This window comes from Gobio gobio (genome assembly GCF_949357685.1).
Source record: "Gobio gobio genome assembly, chromosome: 17".
Classification (NCBI taxonomy): Eukaryota; Metazoa; Chordata; class Actinopteri; order Cypriniformes; family Gobionidae; genus Gobio; species Gobio gobio.
This window is the reverse complement of record NC_137110.1, coordinates 13211213-13236116: the sequence shown is the minus strand read 5'-3', so window position 1 is coordinate 13236116 and position 24904 is coordinate 13211213. Positions and strand designations below refer to the sequence as shown.

Below are 24904 nucleotides of genomic sequence, written 5' to 3'. Positions count from 1 at the left end.
AAAAGTAACTCAGATATTTTGTTGTAAATTTGAAAAGTAATGCGTTACTTTACTAGTTACTTGGAAAAAGTAATATTATTACGTAACTCAAGTTACTTGTAATGAGTTACCCCCAACACTGGTGATGGTTTGGTATGCAATATCATGGCATTCCCTACTGTGCTTGATGGGTGCATCACTGCCACGGACCACCGAACCAATCTGGAGGACCACGTGAACCTAACGGTTCAAACATTGTACCCTGAATGGGATGAGCATGATAAAATGCACCAATTCACACAGCATGACGTGTGACAGAATGGTTTGAGGAACATCACAGCCTGCCAGAGGTGGACAGTAACAAAGTACATTTACTTGAGTACTTTACTTAAGTACACTTTTTGAGTATCTGTACTTTACTGAAGTATTATTTTTTAGGGATACTTTTACTTTAACTTCACTACATTTGAAAGACAAATATCGTACTTTTTACTCCACTACATTTCTATCAAGGTCCTCAAAGTCGAAAGTCGTTTCTGTAGCAGATGTAAAAGTCAGTGGATGAATGGTTTCTTCTTTAAAAGGTTTTTTTAATTTTTTTTTTTTTTTTTTTGCAGACAGCCTATCAGTAATCACTCTTGTATAGGGTCATGTGAAGTTTCCCAACTTTTTTTTTTCACTGATCAGTTTACAGAAAAATGGAAGACGGTTCCTTGGCTATACTTAAAAAGTATGTTTCAGTTTTCTCAAAAGATTAAAGATTAGTTTAGTTGGCATACACTTTGATGCATGTCTCATAAAATCTTCAAAAATGTAAATGTCTGGGAGAAAGAAAAGAGTAAACAGTTGGGAGAATATCGGATGCGTATCAGTGTATAGGGTCCATGCATTCAGCCTTAAAGTGACAGCAGATTTGTAAACTTTTATACAAGAAATTGAAAATTTCAATACTTGTATAAAAGTTACAACGCTCTATACAAATGTAAAGAAATTAGTTTAAGGTAGTCGTATGCAAGCATGTCGGATGGAGCATCACTGACTGGCTTAAACCACCATGGTGCCATAATGTGCATTTATACAACAATGCAACAATAATAAAATAATTAATTGACATAAAAAAGGAAATTTACTTTTGATACTTAAGTACTTTTAAAAACAAATACTTCTGTACTTTTACTTAAGTAAAAATCTGTTTTTAGAACTTTCACTTGTAACGGAGTAATATTTGACCAGTAGTACTTTTACTTTTACTCAAGTAATAGAGTTGTGTACTTTGTCCACCTCTGCAGCCTGCACAGTTACCAGATCTCAATATTTTTGAGCCACTTTGGAGTAAACATTTTCCGCCACCAGCATCACATGGAAGAGGAATACTGTACAGGACTTTCTTTCACTGTGAATGACTATTTGTCATTCCCAAGACAAATTGATACTGATGTTGTATTGATGTTGTATTGGCCTAAAATGGACACCCAACTTATTGCACCATACTGTAAATTATATCTATCTATCAAAAATATAGCCTATATATTTTTTTCATGTTTCATTTTGTGGTGACATTTTGCTCTTAATATTCTGTAACATGGACTCAGGTGAAATTACTGTATAAATCTGTTAAAAATAGGTATGTGTGGTGATAAAAGAACGTGGGCAAAAACTGTCATTGTACTGCTACCCACTTCATGATCATAAATGCACAAAGTCTAGCAAAGGATTCATTTTTATAATGAAAATTCAACTATAACCTTTGTTAACAGTTTCACAGATTGCATACAGTGATGTGGATCTAATGGAACATGTTTAATAAAACCTTTGCACTTAAAAAAGTGACATCTACTGTTTATAAGGAGAACACAACAAGTATATAATTATAATTATTTATTATCTTCAGTTTTTTTGAACAACATTTACAATAGAACTTCAAAAGCTCACCCCAACGAGAAGAGAAAAATATATAACAATGGAATAATATGGAATTATTACCTTTGTAGTGCAATATGATTGTATAAAGAGCTTCAAACAAATGCTTGATAAAACAAACATCTGACCAAACAAAAATATAAAGGGCCGTAATAGCATTAGACTTCCTTCATTAGCCATGCTTGTCAGCAATGTATGAGCAGTGCACATTGCATGAACTTAAACTTAAAAGAAATTACGATTTTAGAAAAGAAAATATACTCTCAAAGAAATTAATTTGGTTTCAATCACACATTAGAAATATTTTATTAAATACTCTTATTCTGCGTAAAATAAGAGTATTTAATTTGACAAAAAAGCAATTACTATCTTTTATCCCTCTTCATTTAGCCCTTTTTGAAAATGTTATGTTCTTTAAAATAAAATTGCAAATGTATTCAACATTTTTCAAATGTTTAAAGGTGAACATAATATGCTAACTTATTTTTATGACAGTACAGAAACCTGCGGGAATGTTTCTAATATGAAAAAGACATTCCAACCTCACTACATGCTAAACATGTAATGATATAATCAAATATTTCTTAGCCTTTATGACCAATCAACTCAAACATTCAACACTTTTTACAGTATGTGAGCGTGAAGCCGCATAGCAGAAGTGCCATTTATAAGTGGCTATATATATAGCTACAGTTCCATGTTGTGAAATCAGCTTTAGTAACAATTGAACTTTAACTCCAGGAGGTATCGGATGCGACACTGGTTTTCCTTATAGATGAGATACTCACTGTTGTAGAAGGAACTTCCTTCGTACTGCTGCTGTTGTATGGCTTTTCCCTGAGGAACTGCCACTTTTTTACCATCAAACTCAATGAAGGCATTTTTTGAGGGATCTGTTAAATAAAATAAATTGAGAAAATGAAATGTTAAAAACTAATGTTATGCAGAATTTAACATTCTGAACAAGTCTATAAAGAGAAATGTGTAATGATTTCTGATTGTATTGAAAAACCTGGTTCTTGGCTTCCGCGTGCAACTACGCTGTCATAGCCAGCGGGGGCCTTCCTTAAGCTGCAATCATCCTTTGTGATGGTGTACTCTTTTCCCAAAGCAACTTCATTTAGAAACATGATGCCGATGTTGTTGGATGGATGCACTGCAAACACAAAATTATTTTAGCGATAAAAAGTGCCTTAAATCTACTATAATACAATATATTGTTAATCCCAAAATTTTTCATAGCAGTGAACGAGCCTTCTGCCAGTTGAAACTTAAATTAGGGCCTTATGATTATGCAAGCATTTATTTTACTTCGATCATTTTTCCGGATTCCTTTTTGTTGGTTTAATTAAATTTTAATAAATAAAAAAACCATGTCTAATTTATTGAATTCATAAAAACAACCATGTATATACAGTATATACATTTTAATATATCTTTTAATCAAATGAAAATTAAACCCTTTCATTTTTTTCTGGAAAACAAAGTGCTGCACAACAGGGGCCCGTTCTTCGTACCTCGCTTAATACATCTAAGATGATTTGACAGATCCCAGATCTTTTAATTGTGATAACTGATCTCTGGCTAATTTGGTTCTTCAAACGAATTTGTGGATTGGATTAAAATATCTGGATTAAATGATCTAAGATCACTGCGCGTTCTTGTTTTCCCTGAAGAGGGCAGATGCATCGATACTCGAAACCATGATCAGCAATGCAACGATTGGCTGCCGTTAAGACAGCAACGTAATGACATAATATAATTAAAAAGCCACCTGGCAAAAAAATTGACAAATTACACAAAAAAACCCCACGAATTTCTGGACCTTTATAAGGAAACAGCCAAACGACCAAACCAACTTAAAAGTTATAATAGATAAATGATAAATGTTTTTTTTTTTAACATGATTACCAATTATTTATATTCACAATTTTATACAGTATTTGTACAAGATCAAATTATCATCAAATTATCATGGCTGCATCAAGCCACTCCCATAATATCCGTGATCACTTAATGCACGGCTCAGATTAACTGCACAACGTGTGTAAACCAATAAAAATAAAATTATATAAAGTAATTATTCCATCACAAATAAATCGCTCAATCAAGTGGCTGTCTATAGTATTATACACAACATTATACATTCTCATATACATATACAATATAACATTTGTATATTATTATTTAAAATTATTATTATTGCCCCTGGTTCAGTAATGAACTCTTGTAATAAAGTAGCAGTGGCTGGGACAGATTTTAAGTATCACCTCAAGATGCAATCTAATCCTGTTTACATGAAATAAGCCTGCTCATGAGCAGGTTTAAGCTTCAGGACCTGTCACTATGACAGCAAGTCCAGGATGAGCTTCGAAGAACCAAACAATCCGAGATCATGTCAAATCGTCAACAATCAAATCCAGCTAACTGAGTTAGCGACATACGAAGAACGGGCCCCAGGTCTACTGTTAAACTGAAAACAAAAATTGTGGAATAAAAATTGTGTGGTTATTCTTTTTAAAATTGTATTATTATTATTATTATTACTATTACTACATTAAGACTTATATTATACTGTACAATAGTAATATATTTCTGTCACATTTCTTCAAGTTAAACCAGACTTTTATTTTGATAGGTGTTGTGATGACTTTCTGTATTTTAATAATATGACGATAGTTTTATCAAATAAAACGGTAAAATGCTAATAAAGTGACTCTCAGAGCATCTCTGGAGATGAAGTTCATGTATTCATGTCCTCATATAGTGATACGGCAGAGGCTGAAACCACCGAGAGCGGCACGCATGCTTCAGTATGTGTGTAGTAGATGAAACTGAGTCTGCACCATTTATTCACTCAGAGACACGCAGAATGCAGGATTCATATCTAAGTGTTTTTTTTTGCAGGTTAATTTTCACCGACATTAGACCATATCGTGATTTGATTTAAGTGTACTGACCTAGACCATTTGATTAATTCATCCAAGATTTGAAAAAATTCTGTGACATTCCACGTTATACAGAATATTACATTTTTATGACTGAATTCCGCAATTCCATCTGTGTTTTCCGCATCGCATAAATCATAGGGCCCTAATTCCAGCGACAGATCGCCTCTTATTTAACAAGCAAATTAAATAAATGTTCTCAACTGGAGATGTTTCATTGTATTAGGCAATACATATGGGCTGTGAGATGTTTCAAAAAGTGGTGGCAATCGTAAATTACGAGTAATGTCTATGACATTACCAATTTTTGCAAACTGGAAATGCAGGGAAATAATTATCACTAGCAAGCCTTGCCATTGTGTTGCCATGTTGTATCTAATTGAACTTTATATGTGTTTATATTGTTCGTGTTCCTTTTCAAGTCTATACTGATGCAAAGGAGGTCCTGTTTCTCACCATAGCCAGCAGATTTGCTGTTTTCAGAGGCAAAATAGATTCCCCTGCCCACACGTCCACCAGAATGGGGCATAATACGAAGGCCGCTCTTCAGAATGGCTGCAACCACTGCCACGCTTGTTCCATGCCAAAGCAGCTTCCGGTTCTCCAATGCATCATTTTCCCTGAAGCTCTCAGCCTACACAAGCAAATGCACACATGCACGCACACACAAAGGATTTAATTAGGATAATAAGACTCAGTAATGAACAGAATTCAACACCCACTGAGGCTGAGTGCTCACTGCTGGTTCAAAATGAAATTAGGAATCTAATGGGAACCTAACAGGAGTTCTAATGGAAAAAATTACAGTGCATTTGCACTTTTTTGTCATTTACTGTTATGATTTTACAGTTTACTTTAATTGTTTACTGCTTACTATGCGTGAACTTAAATTATGCAATACTATTCACCTCTGTATTTCGGTCAACTTCCCAGACGTCCACTAAAGAGAGTCCTTTGCTTCCAGTGGCATCCAAGTACTTCTCTATTATCTTAAATACAAAAAACGACAGAGAAGGTACTTCTGAGCAACCCACAAATCTATATAGCAATTTCTTTTAACAAGCTTAGTAAATGTCCATTATTATATGACTTTAAGGTTAAATAATATAACATCATTCATTATGTTTTTAATATATGTTCATGAAAATCTGGGAATTTTCATTTAAATCTGGCAATTCTGCATTTTTAAACAATACATTTCAATATTTACAAACAATATTTTCAATTGTAATATTTCTAGGTCATATTCTTAGGTAAAACATTCTATCAAAATTGTAAATTTTTCATTAAACTTTTCAGTGATATGCCGATAATAAACATTGCATCATTTATTAATTTATGAAAAGTTTGTTTACCAGATTTAAATTTGATTTTGAAACCCTGATTTCCAATGTGGACTATAAATATTGCTGTGCATTGAAACCTTATATTCCTTCGATTTCTTATCCAGCAAACTTAGATTGCATTTTAGAGACTGGTAATTTTGGTCAACTGGATGAGGCACCACGTCCTTCATATCTTCTGTGGCTTTCTCTGATTCAGCTTTAAGGCTCTGGGCAACCTCGATGTCTGCAAGAACCTACAAGATACAAGCAAAAGAAAGTTTGGATTTTAGTCATTCTTATCAAGATGGCAAAGAACTCTATATTGGCCACTCAACTAACACACGATCAATGTTTTTTTGTAGCCAAGACATTGTTTGATTTGACTTTAACAAATAAACCTATTCTGAGAAATATTCACAGAAATAGTGTGACAACTAACCCCTATATCATGAAACTGAAACATTCTCAGTACACAGTAACTGCTATGTATCTCACCAAAAGCATCTCCTTCTTTCCCTGAAGAATAGAATCATCAGAGATAATAGGGGGTCTGTTGCGGCCAAAGTTGTGAGGAATAATGGTGAAGAATTTGTTGGTGAGTTCTTCTAACTTGTTACGATCCCCCTTCTTTATTGCGGCTTCAATCTCCTCCAAAGCCTCAAAGCCTTTGGCTATCTGCTGCTTGCTGAGTTTCCCCAAAGGCATCTTCTTAATATCTGTCAGAGAAATATGTGACGCATGAAACTCCTTCACAGAAATGGATCTTTTCTTATGGCTCAGAAAAGTGGTAGATAGGGCTCAAATAGGCAGCAAAAAGTCCCATCTTCAGTTTACAATCACAATGCCAAAACTCCCCAGTGGCCTTCAGAAACGCATGTAAAATGGGAAACAAATCCCTGACAAGTTGAACCACAGCAACATTGCTATTGAAAGGAACAGAAGAACAGTCCATTTAAAGTGCCCTAATTATTCCTTTTCTGATATTAACTTTCATGTAGTGTGTAATTCGGCTGTTTGTGAATTTAAAAGATCAGCAAAGTTTCAAAGATCAAAGTGCACAACAAATTTAGTTATTTAATTTTTTTTAGTTATTGTCTCTCAAAAGAAATACCGAATTTAAACTGCCTGAAATTAGTCATCATCAATAATTCAAAGTTGTCCTGCACGAACCTTCATAGTTTTGTATAACATTTGTATAGTGCACACCTGAAGTTTTCCCTGGCTGCCAGCATACAGCACTGTGAAACAGGGCCGTGCAGAGTGTTCGTCAGGGGCAGGGGCTCAAATGTAAAAAAGGGGCAATATATAGGCTATATATATATATATATATATCTATCCTTATGCTCATCAAGCCTGCATTTATTTAATCAAAAATACAGAAAAAACAGTAGCCTAGTATTGTGAAATATTATTACATTATGTTCTTTTTAACTTTTTATTAATCAAAGAATCTTGAAAAGAGTATCACAGTTTCCATCACTGACATTAAATCATCATATTAGAATGATTTCTGAATGATCATGCGACACTGAAGAGTGGAGAGTAATGATGCTGAAAGTCCAGCTGTGATCACAGGAATAAATTATATTTTAAATTATTTTAAAATAGAAAATCATTATTTTAATAATATTTCACAATATTGCTGTTTTTTATCAAATAAATGCAGGCTTGATATAAGAGACTTCTTTCATAATGCTGCATAATATAAAAAAATGGTAATATAATAAAGTTCACGTAACCATTTCGCCAGCCTACACTTAGGTCCCGGTGGCACTTGGGTTTTGTTAACTTTGATAGTTTCATGAAATAATAAACGGTGTATCAATATACATAAATACAAGTGAATTTAACACTTACCATTAATGCGACTTTTGCTGCTGTGGTTTTGTGCAGGGACTTTTTTGTTTTCAGTTAAAATCCATTTTGTCAGTGATGCAATTTATAAAATGAGACAAACCGCAGGAAATCGTCCCACAAACGTTAGTTCGTCTATCCATGTAATTTTCAACCGATTTATGAATAAGATTCGAGAACAGAAAATTAGCGCTCCACTTCACATCGCCCAATGGAATTTGAACTTGCTTTGCCAGATCACGATTGGTTGGTGTACATGACAAACGGGCATTGTATGAATTGTGTAATACTTTAAAATATATAGCTAATATATATATTTGTAATTAAATCAACACATTAAGCTCTGATTATGGATGAAAAAAAAATATTGGTTTACTTTTTTTCCCGTAAGGCCACACACTCTCTGAAAGGACCATATTTGGCTCAAGAGCCGCTTCCGAACAGAGGAAAATCAGCAGTCAATCAAAACGCACGCAACCCATAGCAACGCGTTATAGCAACGCCTAAACAGAAATTGTCCGACTTTTGAGCTGTTCGTTACTATTGTATACATTGTCATGTTATAACATTTATTTAGTTTTATTGACCACGATATTATCATTGATATTTGTCTGAGAGGGGCACTTTTGATTCATTTTGAAAAAGGGCAGGGGCTCGAGCACCCAAAGCCCCCCCCTCTGCACGTGCCTGCTGTGAAAGCAAAACCACTTGTTTGCATACACTTCTAAAGGACTCAGACTTTATTGCACGTTAGGCCCAAAACACACCCATGACTCATTAAGTTAAGAGACTAGGTACAACTAGAGATGTTTTGATACCCTTTTTCCCTTCCCGATAACTGGGCTCAGGTTAATCGGCCGGTACTGAGTACTGATCCGATACCTGGGTGTGTATCTGTATATACAGCTGTATATACTACTAGCCCTGTATGAATTGCTAGAATTATTTTATGGTGTCCTTCAGACTTATCCCTTAATAAAACATGAACAAATACATACAGTGAACTACTGTATTTATTACAGTATTTTTATTATCTGACATGCATTTGACAGTAATATTATTTATTTTTCTTAAGTGAAAAAGAACTTCAAATGCAGCCACAAATCCAACACTGCAAACTAAAAAAGGTATTTCAGTTTTACAGTGTAACTGTATAAAAAAACAGTGCAACAAATACATGTAGGAATATAAGGGTGCTTTCACACTAGCAGTTTTGGTGCGCACCCGGGTTCGATTGATGTCAGAGTTCGCTACGTTTGGATGTTGTGAACGCGGTCTTCCGAACTCGGGTGCGCACCCGCGAACCATACCAGAGTCCGCTTAAAAACGGTGGTCTGGGGTACGGTTCATGTGAACTCCGGTACGGTTCGCTGCTAATGTGAACGCAATCGTACTAAATCGCAGAAGTGAACCGCTATTAATGACGTATGATTTGATAAAAATGTGTGTTTGTGTGTGTTTCACTCATTTTCCTGACGAGCATGACTGACATACTGCAAGCAGAGAGCTGTAAATCTCATTTCTGCTCGTCTTCAGCGATTTTTTAGAGCATTTGCAGTACATTTGCGGCATATAGACGCAAGTGCCATTACGTACTGAAGCTTTAGAAACAAAACCAACAGTTAAAAAACTAAAATATAAAAGTGAGGTGAGCAACACTATGCATTTCGCCGCCTTCACGCTCGCTGTCGTTACTAAGCAACCGGGTAAACAGCTGCTGCTTTGATGACGCAAACGCACCCCGGTTCGGAACCAAATAATATAATATGAACACAGTCCAGCGGGGGCACGGGGAGGGGGGAGCAATCGAACTCGGGTTCGGTCCAGGCAATCGAACCAAGTGTGAAAGCACCCTAAAAAATGATATATTAATCAGAAAATAACCTCTTTACAACCATCTATGCATAATTATTATTATTAGTAAAAACATATTATCAGGGTTCCTACACAATTTTCATTTCAAAATTCCATACTTTTCCAGACTCAAATTTCCAGACTTCCCTACAGATTTTTCCGACCATATTCAACTTGTTCTGATAAATTGTTTTAAAATTCAACTGCTAACAAGTATGTTACATTCTAAAGATTTAGTATTGGCGTTTTTGCCTTTTATTAGGATAGGAAAGTAGCTAGACAGGAAGTAAGGTGTGAGAGCGAGGGGCGGAATTGGGAAAAGTCCATGAGGCAGGACTCGAACTCGGGTCTCCCGGAGCACAACAGCACTACATGGCGACGTACTTACCCACAATGCTATTGGTGTAAGTATGTTACACTCGGAGTCAAAACCTCTATGTAGGTTATCATGTTAAATTTGTAAATTTGAAAATTGTAGCTACTGTTGCTTGTACAAGTCAATTTAACACCAAACCCAGTCAAGTTCAAAGCACAGCATTTTATTAAAACTGCAATGCTAAATCAGTGCAATGTTATTCATATTTGTAATTTTGTACATTTAAATTAGAGATGCACCGATTGATCGGCCAGGGATCGTAATTGGTCGATTTTCTGCATGTTCAGTCTCACGTGTCTCTAATTTTGAGCTGATCCGTCTACATGCGGCTGTGAGCACGAGCGCGGCTGCGACGTTGATGTCATGAACGAACGAAATGACTTGAAAAAAGATTTGTTCATTTTGCTGAACGAGATTCAAAGAGCCGAGTCAGTAAATTGATCCGAACTTCCCACTACTATTTTGGCCTAGCATATGGCTTACAATTGCCACCTCCCCCATGTTGGAGATGTCAAATGATTTGACATAAAGTTTGCAAATAGCTTTCTTTGTAAATTTTAATTCTTTGGCTAACCAGGCTTTATATTTAGGATCGGCAAGCCAGCCCTCGGAAAACGTGCATTTTCCCATTTTGTTTGCCGTGAAGTCCACACTCAAATGTAAAAATCAAGCACAATGTTCCAGGTGTTTTTAGTCAAGCAGTTTGAGGTAGGGGCGTTGTGATGGCAACTGCCGCCTAACAACCAATCACTGCAGACCTAAACTCCAGCAGATCAAGTGTAAAAACGATCGGCAGCGCTGGCAGACTGATCCAAACGCCATGAAAAAAAAAACAATTGTATATATTATATATTATATACATTTAGAAATTCTTAATTTTATTTTTAGAAAACTAAATAGGGACAATAGTCTGGAAACATAAATATTTTTCCATACTCTGATTTATTTTTTCCATACTTTTCCAGACCTGGAAATTACTCAAATCAAATTCCATACTTTTCCATACTTTTCCAAACCCCGTAGGAACCCTGTATTATTATTACATAGAGACGTAGATAAATCTACTGTGGGCTACAACAGTAGCCTAGAATGTTCTGTCAATTTCTTCACGTTAAACCAAACTTTTATTTTGACGGGTTGCCGTGAAGACCTTTGAGTGTCTGCTGCGTCCCAAGTCGCCTACTTATACTACAACCTAAAAGTATGTACTCTTTTTGTGAAGAAAAAGTACATACTTTTGAGTGTGTAGCAGAAGAGTATGCAAGCTTTGGGACATACTACTTCGTCATCTATAACGGACTCTGTTGCTTAGTTACGTGCGTCCCGTCACCGTTTAAACTGCCCTGTCAATCATCGTCACAGTTCAAATCCTCCACATTCAATTTGATTTCCTACCGTATCGGAGAGAAATGCAGTAGCACATTGATCTGCCATTCGTGGGTCTTTAATGCAGAGACTCCTCTCATGTGTTCGCAAAGTTAATGGCCAAACGTATCATTACAAAAGTTCACAATGCTGCTGCAGGTGAAATATAATGTGGATAACATTGAATAAATATATTTTCCGACATGTTAAATACTGATAATTGCTCACTCAAACCCCTTTATCTAACCCTCTCTACTTAAACGTCTGACTCGCATAACCGTCATATTTGTAGTTTTTTAACACTTTTTATCCGTGTTTGTAGTTCTAATCGAATTTCTTCTTTGCTGCTCTAAACAGTGGTGGCTTGTGGCAACACAGCACAACTTCCTGTGTTTGCAATGCATTCTGAGCAGTGAAGAACCGTGCAGCAGTTAGGCAAAGCTAGCGGTCATAATAACTAGGTCTTGTTTAAGAAAATGGCATCGGATTGGTACATGGGTTTAAGTACTAGCCGATACCGATGCCAGAATTTGTTGTGGTATATATGATATTTCCGGTACTTGTATCGGAATCGGAACAACTCTAGTTACAACCCTTTTGGACCATGCGCCTGGTGCACCGACCGTTTTTCCATCGTTAAACTAGCAAAAGTGGATTCGGACACGCCCTAAGTGCACCTGCGCTTCAGACCATGCGCTCAGATCGTTCAAATAGGCCCCTAAATCTTTCTATCACTGTGAGAAAAGAGGTGATGCTGCAATGTATAAAGTCTGTAAACCTATTGTTGGAGACCTCAAAAACAAAATTAGGAACCTTTAAAATAGCATAATAGGGCACTTTAATGATTCAAAGCTATATCACAATAAACTAACCCAGGTTCATGCTGGACATGGCTTCTTTGAACATGTCGTTGTCGAAGATGAATCGGATGAGTCTTTGAGTTGCCTCATCCAATGTACAAGACAGAACGTGTTGTTCGCTTTTCACCTTCACATTTCCACCGTCTACAGTGTCCACCTGCAGGAAACACAAAACATTAGAAACTGTCAAATGTGTTAGTCTTTGGACAACAATAAGGACTTGGCTTCAATAATAAATAAATCAATTCATTAAGTGTTCCAAAAATGGCAAACAGGCTAAATTACCTTCACTTCTGCATCCTGGTCCCCATCTACCTCTATCAATGTGTACTTCCCAGAATGCGAGACAAAGTTTTCTCGATCGCTCCAGTTATTCTTGGTCTTCTCTTTGAATTTCTTTTCGAAAATCTTAACGGCTGCATCAGCGGTAGATGGACCAGCTAAACTGTTTTGGCCTGACTCTCCCTGAAAACAGTGAAAGACCGGAAAAATAAGTAATTCATTAGAAGATACAAGAGCGTTTATGCACATCATACTGTGATATATTTGATGGACAAAATAAAGTAACTTACCACTCTGCCCCATCTTGTCCAGCAATAGTACATCCCTCTAGACACTAAGATTTGGATTACATAGAATTTGTTGTTGTTGTGTCCAATGTTAGTTTGGTTTAGCATACAGTCGTAATCTTCGTGAACCTGTTGGTTAGGGAAAAAAATCTGTGCTTCAGGGCAGAAACGGAAAACTCACAATTCTCACGAACCAAAGACATAAATGGTAGTTTAAATATGTTAAATTGTTTAAGCACTTGTTCGGTCTCACCTCAGCATTTGATAGACGACAGAAGCTGTCAGGGTTCCTCGTGCCCTTCACCTGCGATCCTGTTGCCTTCAGGGCCTCTTTAACAGAGGTGAACTTGTCCTTTGGTGGAGCTTCAGGCTCCTGCTTTACCTTCTTCCCTCCAGCTTTGGTGCTTGATGTTGCCCTTCTCTTAGGTGCCATCCTCTTTCCTCTCTGTTCGTAATCATATGATTTTTAAATATACTATAAAGTTAGGTAAGACATACTACAGTATACAGCATGCATTACTTAATACATTTAAATTTAAAAAATAATTAATTAAACATAAGGGTGTATTTTCAATTATTTCACCTTTGAGAATTCATGCCACATGTACCTTTTACATGTACACCTGGCAATTTATTAAGAAAATATAGTGAATGTTTCTTTTTTTTATTGTTATTTATAATCAACATTTTCAAGCACCCTGTTTGGAAATGGTATGCTATCAAATAGACCCTTTTCACTCAGAGCGGAAGTCGTCATAGTTGGGTTAACTATTATAGTTGTGAATGAGAGAATACATTCAATATTTTTTTGTGCTCCCATTTGCTTAAATAGCAAAAGAAAAAGGTGATTTGAAAACTTTCAAAAAGAGGGGAAAAATAGAGTGAGATAAAATACAAAGTATTAGTGTTATAAATGTACATACATTAAAAAATAAAAATTAAATACAAAAAACGTTGCAGGATTTACGATATTCAGTATAAACGCGTCATCCGTCTGTGACAAATTGACAATGGTCTATTTTAAATCAAACCAGTCCTGTCGAGACATGTGCGGACATGCTTGAGTGTACTGTAAGTGACGTAGATCTTCCTGGCAGCCAATCAGGGGCTCTGAAAAGGCGTTCATAGAAATCAAACCACAGGGTTTGTTTTGGAAACAATGAGAACAACACTTACTAATTGACAGATGTGTGCACAAATAAACATATAATGTGAAATATGTGAAATCTAAGTGTTTAGAATCGTGGCGAGTCATGATGGCGTTAACGCAACGCTCGCGGCTGCTAAATTTTGACACAGTTTACAGTGTGTCGAAACGCTCGCGGCTGTGTTTTTGACACACAGTTTACAGAGCAATGTATGACCGTTAGAAATTATTCGAGATTGTATTATTAGTCAGATGAAATGATACTGACCTGCTCGTGAGGGTGCTGAGAAAGTTTGCAGATTCACTCTCACACTTCGGGACCGTCTGCAGCCTGACTTCCGTGTTTCTGACAGTTTACGTCACACACCCCTACCCTCCAATACCCTGCAGATATCTTTTTTTTTTTCTCTCAGTGTCAGCTGTACTTCTAATGTTTTAAAACAGAAACATTTCATAATTTATAAAATAAACCATTTGAGATGCGATGAAAATGTTCATAACGTTAAATAGCTAAATAAATAAACTTCGTCCTCATTTTTAGTGTATATGTTACTTGCCAAAGTTCAGGTTGTGGTATATCTTAAAGTGGACATCCTGCAAAAATAAAATATTTAAAATTATTTGTACTACTTTTTTTATTACAAGTTGCTTCAAACACTTTAATAGCCCCAATATAATATGAGGTTGTGTAATAATTTCGGTCCAACATCCAACCTTTGTGCTTCTCACTTAATGTAAGCTGCTTTGTGCTTGACTGAAAGCAGTTAGAAAAATACTCCGTAAAAGTAACAGTATAAAATGAAAATCCTCCAGTGGGACTATGTGGACACTTCAATAGTAGACCTAATGTTTATAAAGGGTACAAATTAAAATTTCTCTTTTGTCATTTTTCACCATCAGTAATTAAGTGTGCAACACAGTGTATATCAATCACCATTTTATAATGTGGGTTAGACTGTGACAGCCTGCATATGTGGACTATTGTGATTATTAAGGATGAAGGATATAAATATGATATTTTGTCTATGAGACATGATCCTTCGGCAGACTGATGTGTGCATTACATTTGTAGAAGTAATGTGCAGCATTTGTAATATTTTGTCATATTCAGGGCATTATTTTAGACATTGCAACAAATTAGTATTTGACATAAAAAAGGACTAATAATAAAGCCCAACCCCTTGATCATTTTAGTTGAACTTCAGACAATTTTATGTGATGAGCACCTACATCCTCTAGATGGGGACAATGCACAAGTTTTTACACTGTACCATGAACATTGCATATAAACATTTAATTCTTTAAAGCTGAAGAATGCAATTTTTGTACATTGATGTAAATTTAAACAATAATCTAATATAATATAAGACAGTATAAGTTAAACCAAACAGGAGAACTTGTATTCATATAAAACACATTTTATTTACATAAATTACAAGAAAGCACAAACCAGAATCACCATAAATCTACATTAAAAACATCTTGTATATAATACTTTAAACAGATTTACTATATTTTAACTCCATATCTCAAACAATACTTGATTATGGTTTCCATAAAAAGAACAGGTATACAGAGTTTAAACTGGCATCCCACTGATATTATCTAACTAGTCAGAGAGAGAGAAAGAGAGAGAGAGAGAAACAAAATGGGATATTGTACTCACAGCACGTTGAGAACAACATAACAGGCATTCTTTATTCCGAATAGCCTCCTCAACATTAGCAAACACTTGATTTCATGACTAGTGAAGATAAGATTTTTTTCTGTATACTGCATTTGGCAAACAATCAGGAATCCAGTTTCTCAGAGTGACGATGTCGTGGAGTCCACTACCTCTCTGCCATTACATACTGTAGGCACGATGTTGGAGACCGAGGCTGTAAAGACATTGTTAATAATATAACGATATTGTAAGCTGTAAATCACAGTGTATTGCCACTGCCATTCAACAGATTTTTCAAGTATTTGGGTGAATCTCATTTGATGACATTTTTTTTGTCATGTAATTGATCATGCGATGTAGTTCTGTGGTGTAAAGGCTTATCAGTGTATGTGTTCATGGTCTGATGAACCGTCACCTGTCGATATTTTTCTATTTCTCCTTTTTTTTTCTTTTTTTTTGCTTTTTTGCCCATCAGATGTGCACACTTTGTATTGAATCTTTGTGAAACTCATTATATAACATATTATTGAAACAAATTGCAAAAATAGAATAAAATGATAAATATAATTTTTTACTTTTTGACATTATTTTCATAATTAACCACTTTTTACTCCCAATTTATATTTCTTATTTAAATTAATATTCATAATTTTGCTTTTGAATTTTTTTTTGTAATTTCCAGTGTTGATTCTCCTTATATTTGTATTACTGTAATACAGAAAAAAACACTGTGGTATATTTATTAATGCAGAACTGATTAAAGGCAGTACCACAAATGATGTAAATTCAAACTTTTACTATTATTATTATTTTCACAGTACATTTCTGAGAATGAGTATTTTTGTATTACAGTAATGAGAGTAAATATAAAAAATGTACATCATAATACTAAATATACTTTATTTGTCACTTGATTTTGAGGTAAAATGTGTTATTTGACCCATTTTGAGAGATTCACATATGCTCTACCCTAGAGTATTATCAATGAAATGCAATAAAGCCAAATATCTGCACTCACAGGGCCAATGACACTTTATGTTTCTGCTCCAATATTACTCTGCCATCATACAGTACTGAATGTTTTGATCAATATCTTTCATTTCTAATGGCAGTTCAAACATTGCCAACCCATATTTTTGGAATATCGGTGACACGAGTTGATCAGTATGCTTGATTTCAACAGCTGCTGTTGATTGATCATATTGACGAAGATGCTGAAATATTGAAGATAAAGATCATAAATGATACTGTACCTTGAGAGAAGCTGGAGCCAGGGCCAGTGGTCACACTGAATCGGGTGGTGGCCACTCTGAGCGTGGAGACGTTCTTCTGGGGCTGGAAGAGGATGATGTGGATCTTGGGAGCGAAGAGGCAGCCCAGCACCACTGACCCACTCAGACTCACAGAGATGCACATGGTAGTGGTCTGTACCTGAGAGATAGACACAAAACGATCGATTACATACACACCGTCATACCACCTGACTGGCTTATTCATATTCAACAGGGATGTTAACAGGGGATTGAATACATTTTTTCCATTGAACTCATTCCAGTGTTGCCAAAGCCTATGCGGCTAAAGATGTATCTTAAGAGGATGAATCCATGTGCAAAGCAGGTGTGTGTGCCGTGTATAAGCAATCTCATGCATACTAATATTGGTATTAGAGACATGCATCGCCAAATAACATTTTGATGAGAGAGGAGGTGAATCAACAGGAACTGTTTCTAAGATTTCGGCTGAGATGTTTGTTTTGTATCATTACACATTATATTTGGCAGATACTTTTATCCAAACCGAAGTGCATACATTTTTTATCAGAATGTGCATTTGCTGGATTTCCATTGCTATGCTTAGTCGGGCCCTCTCAGGGTCACACACTGGAGAAACTTCAATATGACCATGTTAAATAATTTCAAAAACATGGTTCAGCTGCACTGAATTCGAGTTTTTTTCTCAATGCCAGTTGAACAAAGAGTAGCTCATTCTTCTTTCTTCAGTACAATACATTTCAAATGTTTATGTGAGAGCGGCAATGCATCAGAATAAACCAAAATGCTTTAAATAATGCATCATTCAGAGAAGAGCTGTGCTTGGAAAGGCCTAACATATTTTCCGAGCAAGCATTGCTCTTGTGTCCATAAACATGCACTTTTCATATAGAATATAACAGTGAATGAGTCATTATGTTGTAGTCAATGTTTCCTCCATAATTGATCTGGTTCTCAAAGAGACTCAAATATTACATGGCTCTGGAATAATTCATTTTGACCAGTTGCAGTATCCTGTAGTTTTTTGTTAATATAAACTTTCAAAAGCTTGGGGTCACTAAGTTTTTTTGAAAGAAGTTCACCAAGGCTGCATTTATTGATCAAAAATACAGTAAACACAGTAATATTGTGAAATATTATTGCAATGTAAAATTACTGTTCTCTATATGAATAAATATTCATTCCTGTGATGGAGTTGAATTTTCATCATTACTCCAGTTTTCAGTGTCACATGATCCTTCTGTAATCATTCTAATATGCTGATTCGCTGCTCAAGATTTCTTATTATTACCCATGTTGATGCTTCATATTTTTCTGTGATACATTTTAAATGCAAAATTTTAATAAACAGAAAGTTGAAAAGAACGGCATTTAATTTAAATATAAACCTTTTTCAACATTATAAATATTTACTGTAACTTTTTGATCAATGCATCCTTACTGAATATAAATATTAATTTCTTTAAAAAAAATTATGTTGTCATTTGTTTATTTCCAAGATTATGAATCCAAATTTTCTTAGTACTGCCCACTATTTTATAATGGTTCCGCATTTGTGATTTAAGTCTTGATTCTGAAGTTCAAATATTTATCATATAAATCTTACAAGCAGTATGTGCTTTTTCTTCTGCATATCAATGGGGCAGTTGATGGGTAAGAAGCAGAAATGATACAACTAAAATGATATCGGCGAGATGAATGAGGCTGTAACATTTCCTGTGAGTGTGTGTGGGAGTGTGGCGAGGTCTCGGTCTCTAAGGCACACCTTGCTTTCTGAGCACAGGCCCCAGCTGGGAATCATCCTCCCATGCTCTAACACATCACCTCACACAAACACACACACATATACAGAGAGCAGAGAATGACATACTGTGTCCAATCAGAACTCAAGGAGATTCCCTTCTTTTTCTCAATGCCTTTTTATCTCTTTTTTTCAGTATTTTTTCCTCTAGTCTTGAAGGATGATGTAAAACTGACCCTTACAGATGCCCCCCTACAGCCATAACATCTCTGGATCATGTTTCTGTCCTCTTTTTTTTGCTCACTGGAGCATCCAAATACCATGTACAGTGGCTGTTTAACCAGCAGTGTTGGCTGTATGCACCAGTACTGGGCAGTTTGACTTTGGATGCACATTTATAAAAATTGCTATGGCAAGTAAGTTTGTGTTGCACTGTAACTCTTTGATTCCCAACTGTTGAATTTTGACCAATCAGGGTGTAATGTTCCAAACTATTAATAATCAATAATAATTAAGTAGAAGAATTATAATAATAATAAATCAGCATAAAAATATTGGAAATTATTACATTCCTGTGACTCTTTGATTCACAACAGTGTAATTTCAACCAATCAGGGTGTGATGTTACTTCCAGAACACCATGGGTACATAAATACAACTTTTTGGAAATTATTATATTCTTGTTTTTGAAAAATAAACATTAGGACTTTTTTCTTTCAATTTAATAATGCATACATGCATCAAAGAGTTAAAACTGAAAAAAAGAAGAAAAAAAAGTGCTTTGTGTTAAAATTTAAGAGTGTTTATTTAAATGTGTCTGTCCTGAGGTACTTGACTGCAGGATACTCAGACCAATTGAATAGCATGTTTTCATAGGCTAGTCATTTGCCAGGAAGAAATATCCCCGCTTTCTTTGTTCTGCACCGAACAGCCTTTGAGCCACCTGAAATGTGAGCTTCTCCTTTCATCAGTGCAAAAAGACAGGTGATCAAAGAGATTTTTCTATCTGCCATCTGAATTGGCAGGTATGGTAACAAAAAAAAATCAATCAGGCAAACTCGCAGACTCTCGCTCTCAGGGAAATTGTATATATGCTAAAAATAAAGGATAAAGTCGGTGTCGGGAAGTGATTAAGGGTTATAAGAGAAGCTCATTATCTAAATGATGAAAAATATTGCATGCTGTCATTGTGTGTGCAGTGTGATTTGAAACAGCCCCTCTGATATCTATTCCCAGAGGAGAGCTGGTGATATCCCTCCGGCACAAGATTTACTTCTCAAAGAGATCACATTGTTATACAGAACACTCAAGCAAAGCAATCATTAACTATATTGCAGGAGACAATAGCATAGCCAAATCTCAGCTGTGTTGAGCATAAATGACATTTAAAGGTATGTTCAGAGAAACTGTTATAATATTGGGATCCTCACATCAACGATTAAATCAAGATGATTTCGCATTTCAACTAAAAAACATAATTCGTTCGTTCATTTGTTCAATCACTCGTTCGTTCCTGTTTTTGCTCCTGGTCTTATTGTGCACAACTTAAAGATTGTTTAGATACTGTATACAGTATGAAACCTTGATATTATTTTTGATGAAAACTATTTATAAAGTAATTCAGGGGACCTGTTACCACAAGTTTGCAAGTTAAAACTTCAAATTTATTGATTTAAAGGTGCACTAAGTAAAATGTTTTCAGTAAAATATCCAAAAACCACTATGTTATATATTTTGTTCAGTTGAGTGCTTACAATATCCCAAATGTTTCCAACTATTTGTAAATCGTGAGAAATTGCTATTTTAACCAAGGAACCGGGACATGTGAGGGAGTCGCCTGTCAATTGCATCATATCTGCGTTACCCTCGGTTATTTTTGCAGAAATGCTTTACTCTCACTGCAGCGTGCAACAAGTGTTATAGCAGCCGCCGAGAGAACGCACAGAGTAACGTCATAACTTCCTTTTCAACACACTCAGATGTATCTAGTACGATAAACAGAGCTGCGTTACCTCATACTCATGACCACCGACGACTGTGTCATAATAAAAGTGCCGCTGCTCGCGAGGCGTGTGTTGCCTTCTTCTTTTTAACAATCGCTCCAGCGGCCTTGCTCAGCTCCACAACACTCGGCCCTGCTCTGCTTCATACTACAGTAACGTTAATAATCGCATCCATGAACATGATTTCTGCCCGAGTCCTATTCCGATTCTTTTCCACCGGCTGTGAGGTGAAGACCACATGTCCCAAGATTCTGCGCTCAAACGTGGCGTCATCAAGCTACGCCTTTGTTTTGAACAGGCGACCTCTAGTGGACGGAAAAGTTACATAGTGCACCTTTAATTTTAATGTTTTAAGTATTTTCTGTTCTGTTGACATAGTAATGTTGATAATTACATTAACATAATATTATCTGCATTGTTTTTGTGGTTACCATTATACTGAAGAGTAGGCGACATGAAGGTAAACACTACATTGATTCTGCAATGACTGTGCTGATGCCAGTGACAAAAAATATCTTACTTGTTCATTAAAATGACATGCTAAACAACATTTACGTTTACATTTAGCACGTTTTATGCAAGCTGTGTATTTTAAGTTTTACATTTTAAGGATTAAGTTCCTCTAACTCAATGTTCTTCTGAGTCAAAACTCAAAAAGATTTATGATAATATTTTTTTTTTTTTGAGCCAACCCATAATGTTTTAAAACGTAGAAAGTTCAACAGAAAAGCATTTATTTCAAATAGAAATCTTGAACATTATAAATGATTTGACATTATATAATAATTGGCTCTACCTCTGAAAGGACTTTTTGTTTTGGCCTGATGCCACAAATTCGTCTTAGTTTTCAACGCTCCTCCTACAAACCACCTGGCTCTGTTCTGTTCTACAATTTTTTTCACAATCCAAATGAATGAAATTCATTCAACTTTTACACATTTTCATTCTGCTGAATATCACTCAGAAATGCATCACATTATGGAAGTAAAATGGGTTGCAAAAGACATTTCAAATTGACTCTACGTAAATCTTATTTAGAGGCAATCACTTCCATAGAAAGAAGCTGACAAGCTATTGAATGTATTGCCACAACCATGCATTGAACAGTTCATATTTACTTACCCGATAGTCACTGGCAGTAACATAGAAGATTGGCTGGAAAGCCAGCCAGATTATGCACGTGGTGTACATGGTGAAGCCGATGAACTTGGCTTCATTGAAGTTCTCTGGGCACTTTCGAGTCTTAAAGGCGTAAAATGTACAGAGGATGATGAGGACACAGTTGTAGGTTAAAGACATCAGCATGCTAGAGTCCTTGCTGTTGCACTTCAATGTCACCACGTCTCTTCTTTCAGGACTGACCTCCTTTCTCACCCCTGGAGCCTCAACCAAAAGCCAGACCACAACCACCAGGAGCTGACAGGAAATAAGAGCAGCACAGATGGCCACCTGTGAAGCCGGACTGATGAACCTCGGCCTTTGAGCGCCATCTTTAACGCCGTTGAAAATCCGAGCGATGCGATTGGTCTTGGTCAGTAACGCAGAGTAGCAAACGGCGAAGGAAGTGCCCAGGCCGAGCCGCCGTAACGTGCATACTACGGCAGAGGGTTTGCTGATGTAGATGAAGGTTATGCAATAGCAAAGGAGAACACCTAGCAGAAGAATATAGGAAAGTTCACGTCCGCTAGCTTTCACCACCGGTGTCTCATTGTTCTTTAAGAAGAGGCCGATGACAAAGAGTGTGCAGAGCATGCCAAGGCAAGAGATGGTGACTGGCCCAATAGCCCAAGCGTCCTCCCAATGAATGTACTCCTCCGGTAAGTTGTAGCAGCCCGTAAGATTGTCCAGAGGCCATTGTCCAAAGCTACAATCCGCACAGGTGAATTCGTCCAGGAGGTACTGGTAGGGCTGGCAGGGAATGCAAATCCAACAGCAAACGTCACCGGGCTGCATGCTCTTTATTTCGTTTTTCCTACACGGGTCGCTGCATTGGGACGTGAGCACCACTTGACTTTCCCAAGGAATCAAGCTTGTGTTCAGACTTAAATCCCGAGCCCAATACCCCACTTTCCTATAGACATACTCATCATTCTCTTTGTGATAATGGAATATGTTGTAGCGGCCCAGACTGTCTCCATAAGCATCAAAGTGAACATTGTTCTCTGTATCAGCGGGACGAAATGGAGCTGCGGACACAAAGGGCAAAAAATAAGCATCATTTATTTACATTCATGGCAACAGATAAATAGATATTTTACAGCGGCAAAGTGTTTTTCTTTGTAAGCAAAACATGTCTAACCCAGAAAGACCTTCTTATGTAAGTCCACCCTACTTTCTTCAGCGTCCTGCCCTGCACATTTCTCATTAGGTTTGTAAATGCATTGGACTCAGGTGCGAATGGCACATTTACATAATGGAAGTCAGGAGGTTGATACATTGCCTGGTTTCTATGATGTAATTTGTCATTCTTGGAAGAACATCATAAAAAAAACTATCGGTTGCCAAAAAGATTTAGAAATAGATGAGGAATAGCTATTGGAACCTGACAGTCTGCCATCAGTTCCCTAATACAAGCAATTGACCACTCGGCACAGATATTTAATTTACATCCTTGCTTGTACTTGTTTAAATCATTTAGAAGTTAGCATGGGGCTGATGAGGCTAATGCATGTAATAAAACACTTAGACTGTTCACAGGTCATATGTTGGATTCATGCATTAGTGTAATCTATTTTACAGCAGCAGTTTCCCCCTGGGGAAAACTTCTAGATCCATTTATCTTTCAAATTGATTTCTTTGACTAAACAAAGAATAGACATGGATTTATTAAGATATACTGATCAACAAAAAATCTGATTGAGTTTTAAACTAAACTAGATGGGTGCAAATTTTAACTTTAATCCTTGTGTGCTATTGTGTGAACATGAATATAGAAATATATTGAAAACTGCTTATGGGAGTCTGCATAAATATAACAATACCTAAAGCAACTTAAAAGGATGTTGAAATTGTTGGACTTATTTATTGTTGTTTTTTATTTACAGGTATTGCCTTATGAGAAGAGAACTATTTATGTTGATTTGAATAGTTATGTAAATCCTCCATATATACATACACTACCTTAAAAGTTTGGGAACGGTATAAGATTTTTAATGTTTTTAAAGAAGTCTCTTCTGTTCACCAAGGCTGCATTTATGTTATTAAAAATACACAAAAAGCTGTAATATTGTGAAATATTATTAAAATGTAAAATAATTTTCTAAAATGTAAAATACATTTTCTATTTTAATATATTTAAAAATTCCTGTGATGCAAAGCTGAAATTTGAGCATCATTACTCCAGTCTTCAGTGTCACATGATCCTTCAGAAATCATTCTAATATGATGATTTGCTGAAGAAACATTTATGATTATTATCAATGTTGAAAGCAGTTGGGTAAAACATTTTTTTAGGATTATTTGATGAATAGAAAGTTCAAAAAAACAGTATTTATCTAAAAATGAAAGCTTTTGTAACATTGTGCTACCATTCAAAAGTTTTAGGCCGGTAAGAATTATTATTATAATTTTTTTTTTTGGGGGAAAGAACTTAAAGAAATTAATACATTTATTCAGCAAGGATGCATTAAATTGATCAAGTGACAGTATAGACATTTATAATGTTGCAAAAAGCTTTATATTTTAGACAAATGCTGTTCTTTTGAACTTTCTATTCATTAAATAATCCTGAAAAAAAATTGTACACAACTATTTTCAAACATTGATAATAACAATAAATGTTTCTTAAGCAGCAAATCGGCATATTAGAATGATTTCTGAAGGATCATGTGATTCTGAAGACTGGAGTAATGATGCTAAAAATTCAGCTTTGAATCACAGAAATAAATTGCATTTTAAAATATATTCAAATAGAAAAAAGTTATTATAAATTGTAAAAATATTTCACAATAATACTGTTTTTGCTGTATTTTGGATCAAATAAAAGCAGCCTTGGTGAGCAGAAGAGACTTCTTTAAAAACATTTAA

The 24904-nt window shown here is 35.8% G+C and overlaps 2 protein-coding genes across 2 annotated transcripts in view; both read right to left on the bottom strand.

The window, feature by feature from the left end:
- Positions 1 to 599: 599 nt before the first annotated feature.
- parp3 (poly (ADP-ribose) polymerase family, member 3) lies at positions 600 to 14545 on the bottom strand. Its single transcript, XM_079840445.1, has 11 exons — positions 14466 to 14545; positions 13304 to 13495; positions 13054 to 13179; positions 12767 to 12946; positions 12494 to 12638; positions 6668 to 6888; positions 6271 to 6426; positions 5756 to 5836; positions 5304 to 5481; positions 2912 to 3055; positions 600 to 2792 (listed from the first exon to the last, which is right to left on the bottom strand). The coding sequence occupies exons 2-11, from the start codon at positions 13481 to 13483 to the stop codon at positions 2614 to 2616; spliced, it is 1590 nt and encodes a 529-aa protein (XP_079696571.1). The 5' UTR covers positions 13484 to 13495; positions 14466 to 14545; the 3' UTR covers positions 600 to 2613.
- A 1056-nt stretch (positions 14546 to 15601) lies between these two features.
- grm2a (glutamate receptor, metabotropic 2a) overlaps positions 15602 to 24904 on the bottom strand; it is a 70345-nt gene continuing 61042 nt past the window's right edge. The window contains exons 4-6 of the mRNA XM_079840433.1: positions 22001 to 23064; positions 17117 to 17294; positions 15602 to 16077 (exon numbers count right to left, since the gene is read on the bottom strand). Of these exons, the coding sequence (XP_079696559.1) occupies positions 16004 to 16077; positions 17117 to 17294; positions 22001 to 23064 (1316 nt within the window). The 3' untranslated portion in view covers positions 15602 to 16003. The remainder of the gene's footprint in view (positions 16078 to 17116; positions 17295 to 22000; positions 23065 to 24904) is intronic.

Bases quoted from the DNA above. Each gene is read 5' to 3' on its own strand.
- parp3 (XM_079840445.1), bottom strand. From the start codon at position 13,483: ATGGCACCTAAGAGAAGGGCAACATCAAGCACCAAAGCTGGAGGGAAG. The intron at 13,180-13,303 runs GTGAGACCGAAC...CCTAACCAACAG, and splicing joins GTCGTCTATCAAATGCTGAG to GTTCACGAAGATTACGACTG. The intron at 5,837-6,270 runs GTTTCAATGCAC...TTTGTATTTAAG, and splicing joins AGAAATCGAAGGAATATAAG to ATAATAGAGAAGTACTTGGA.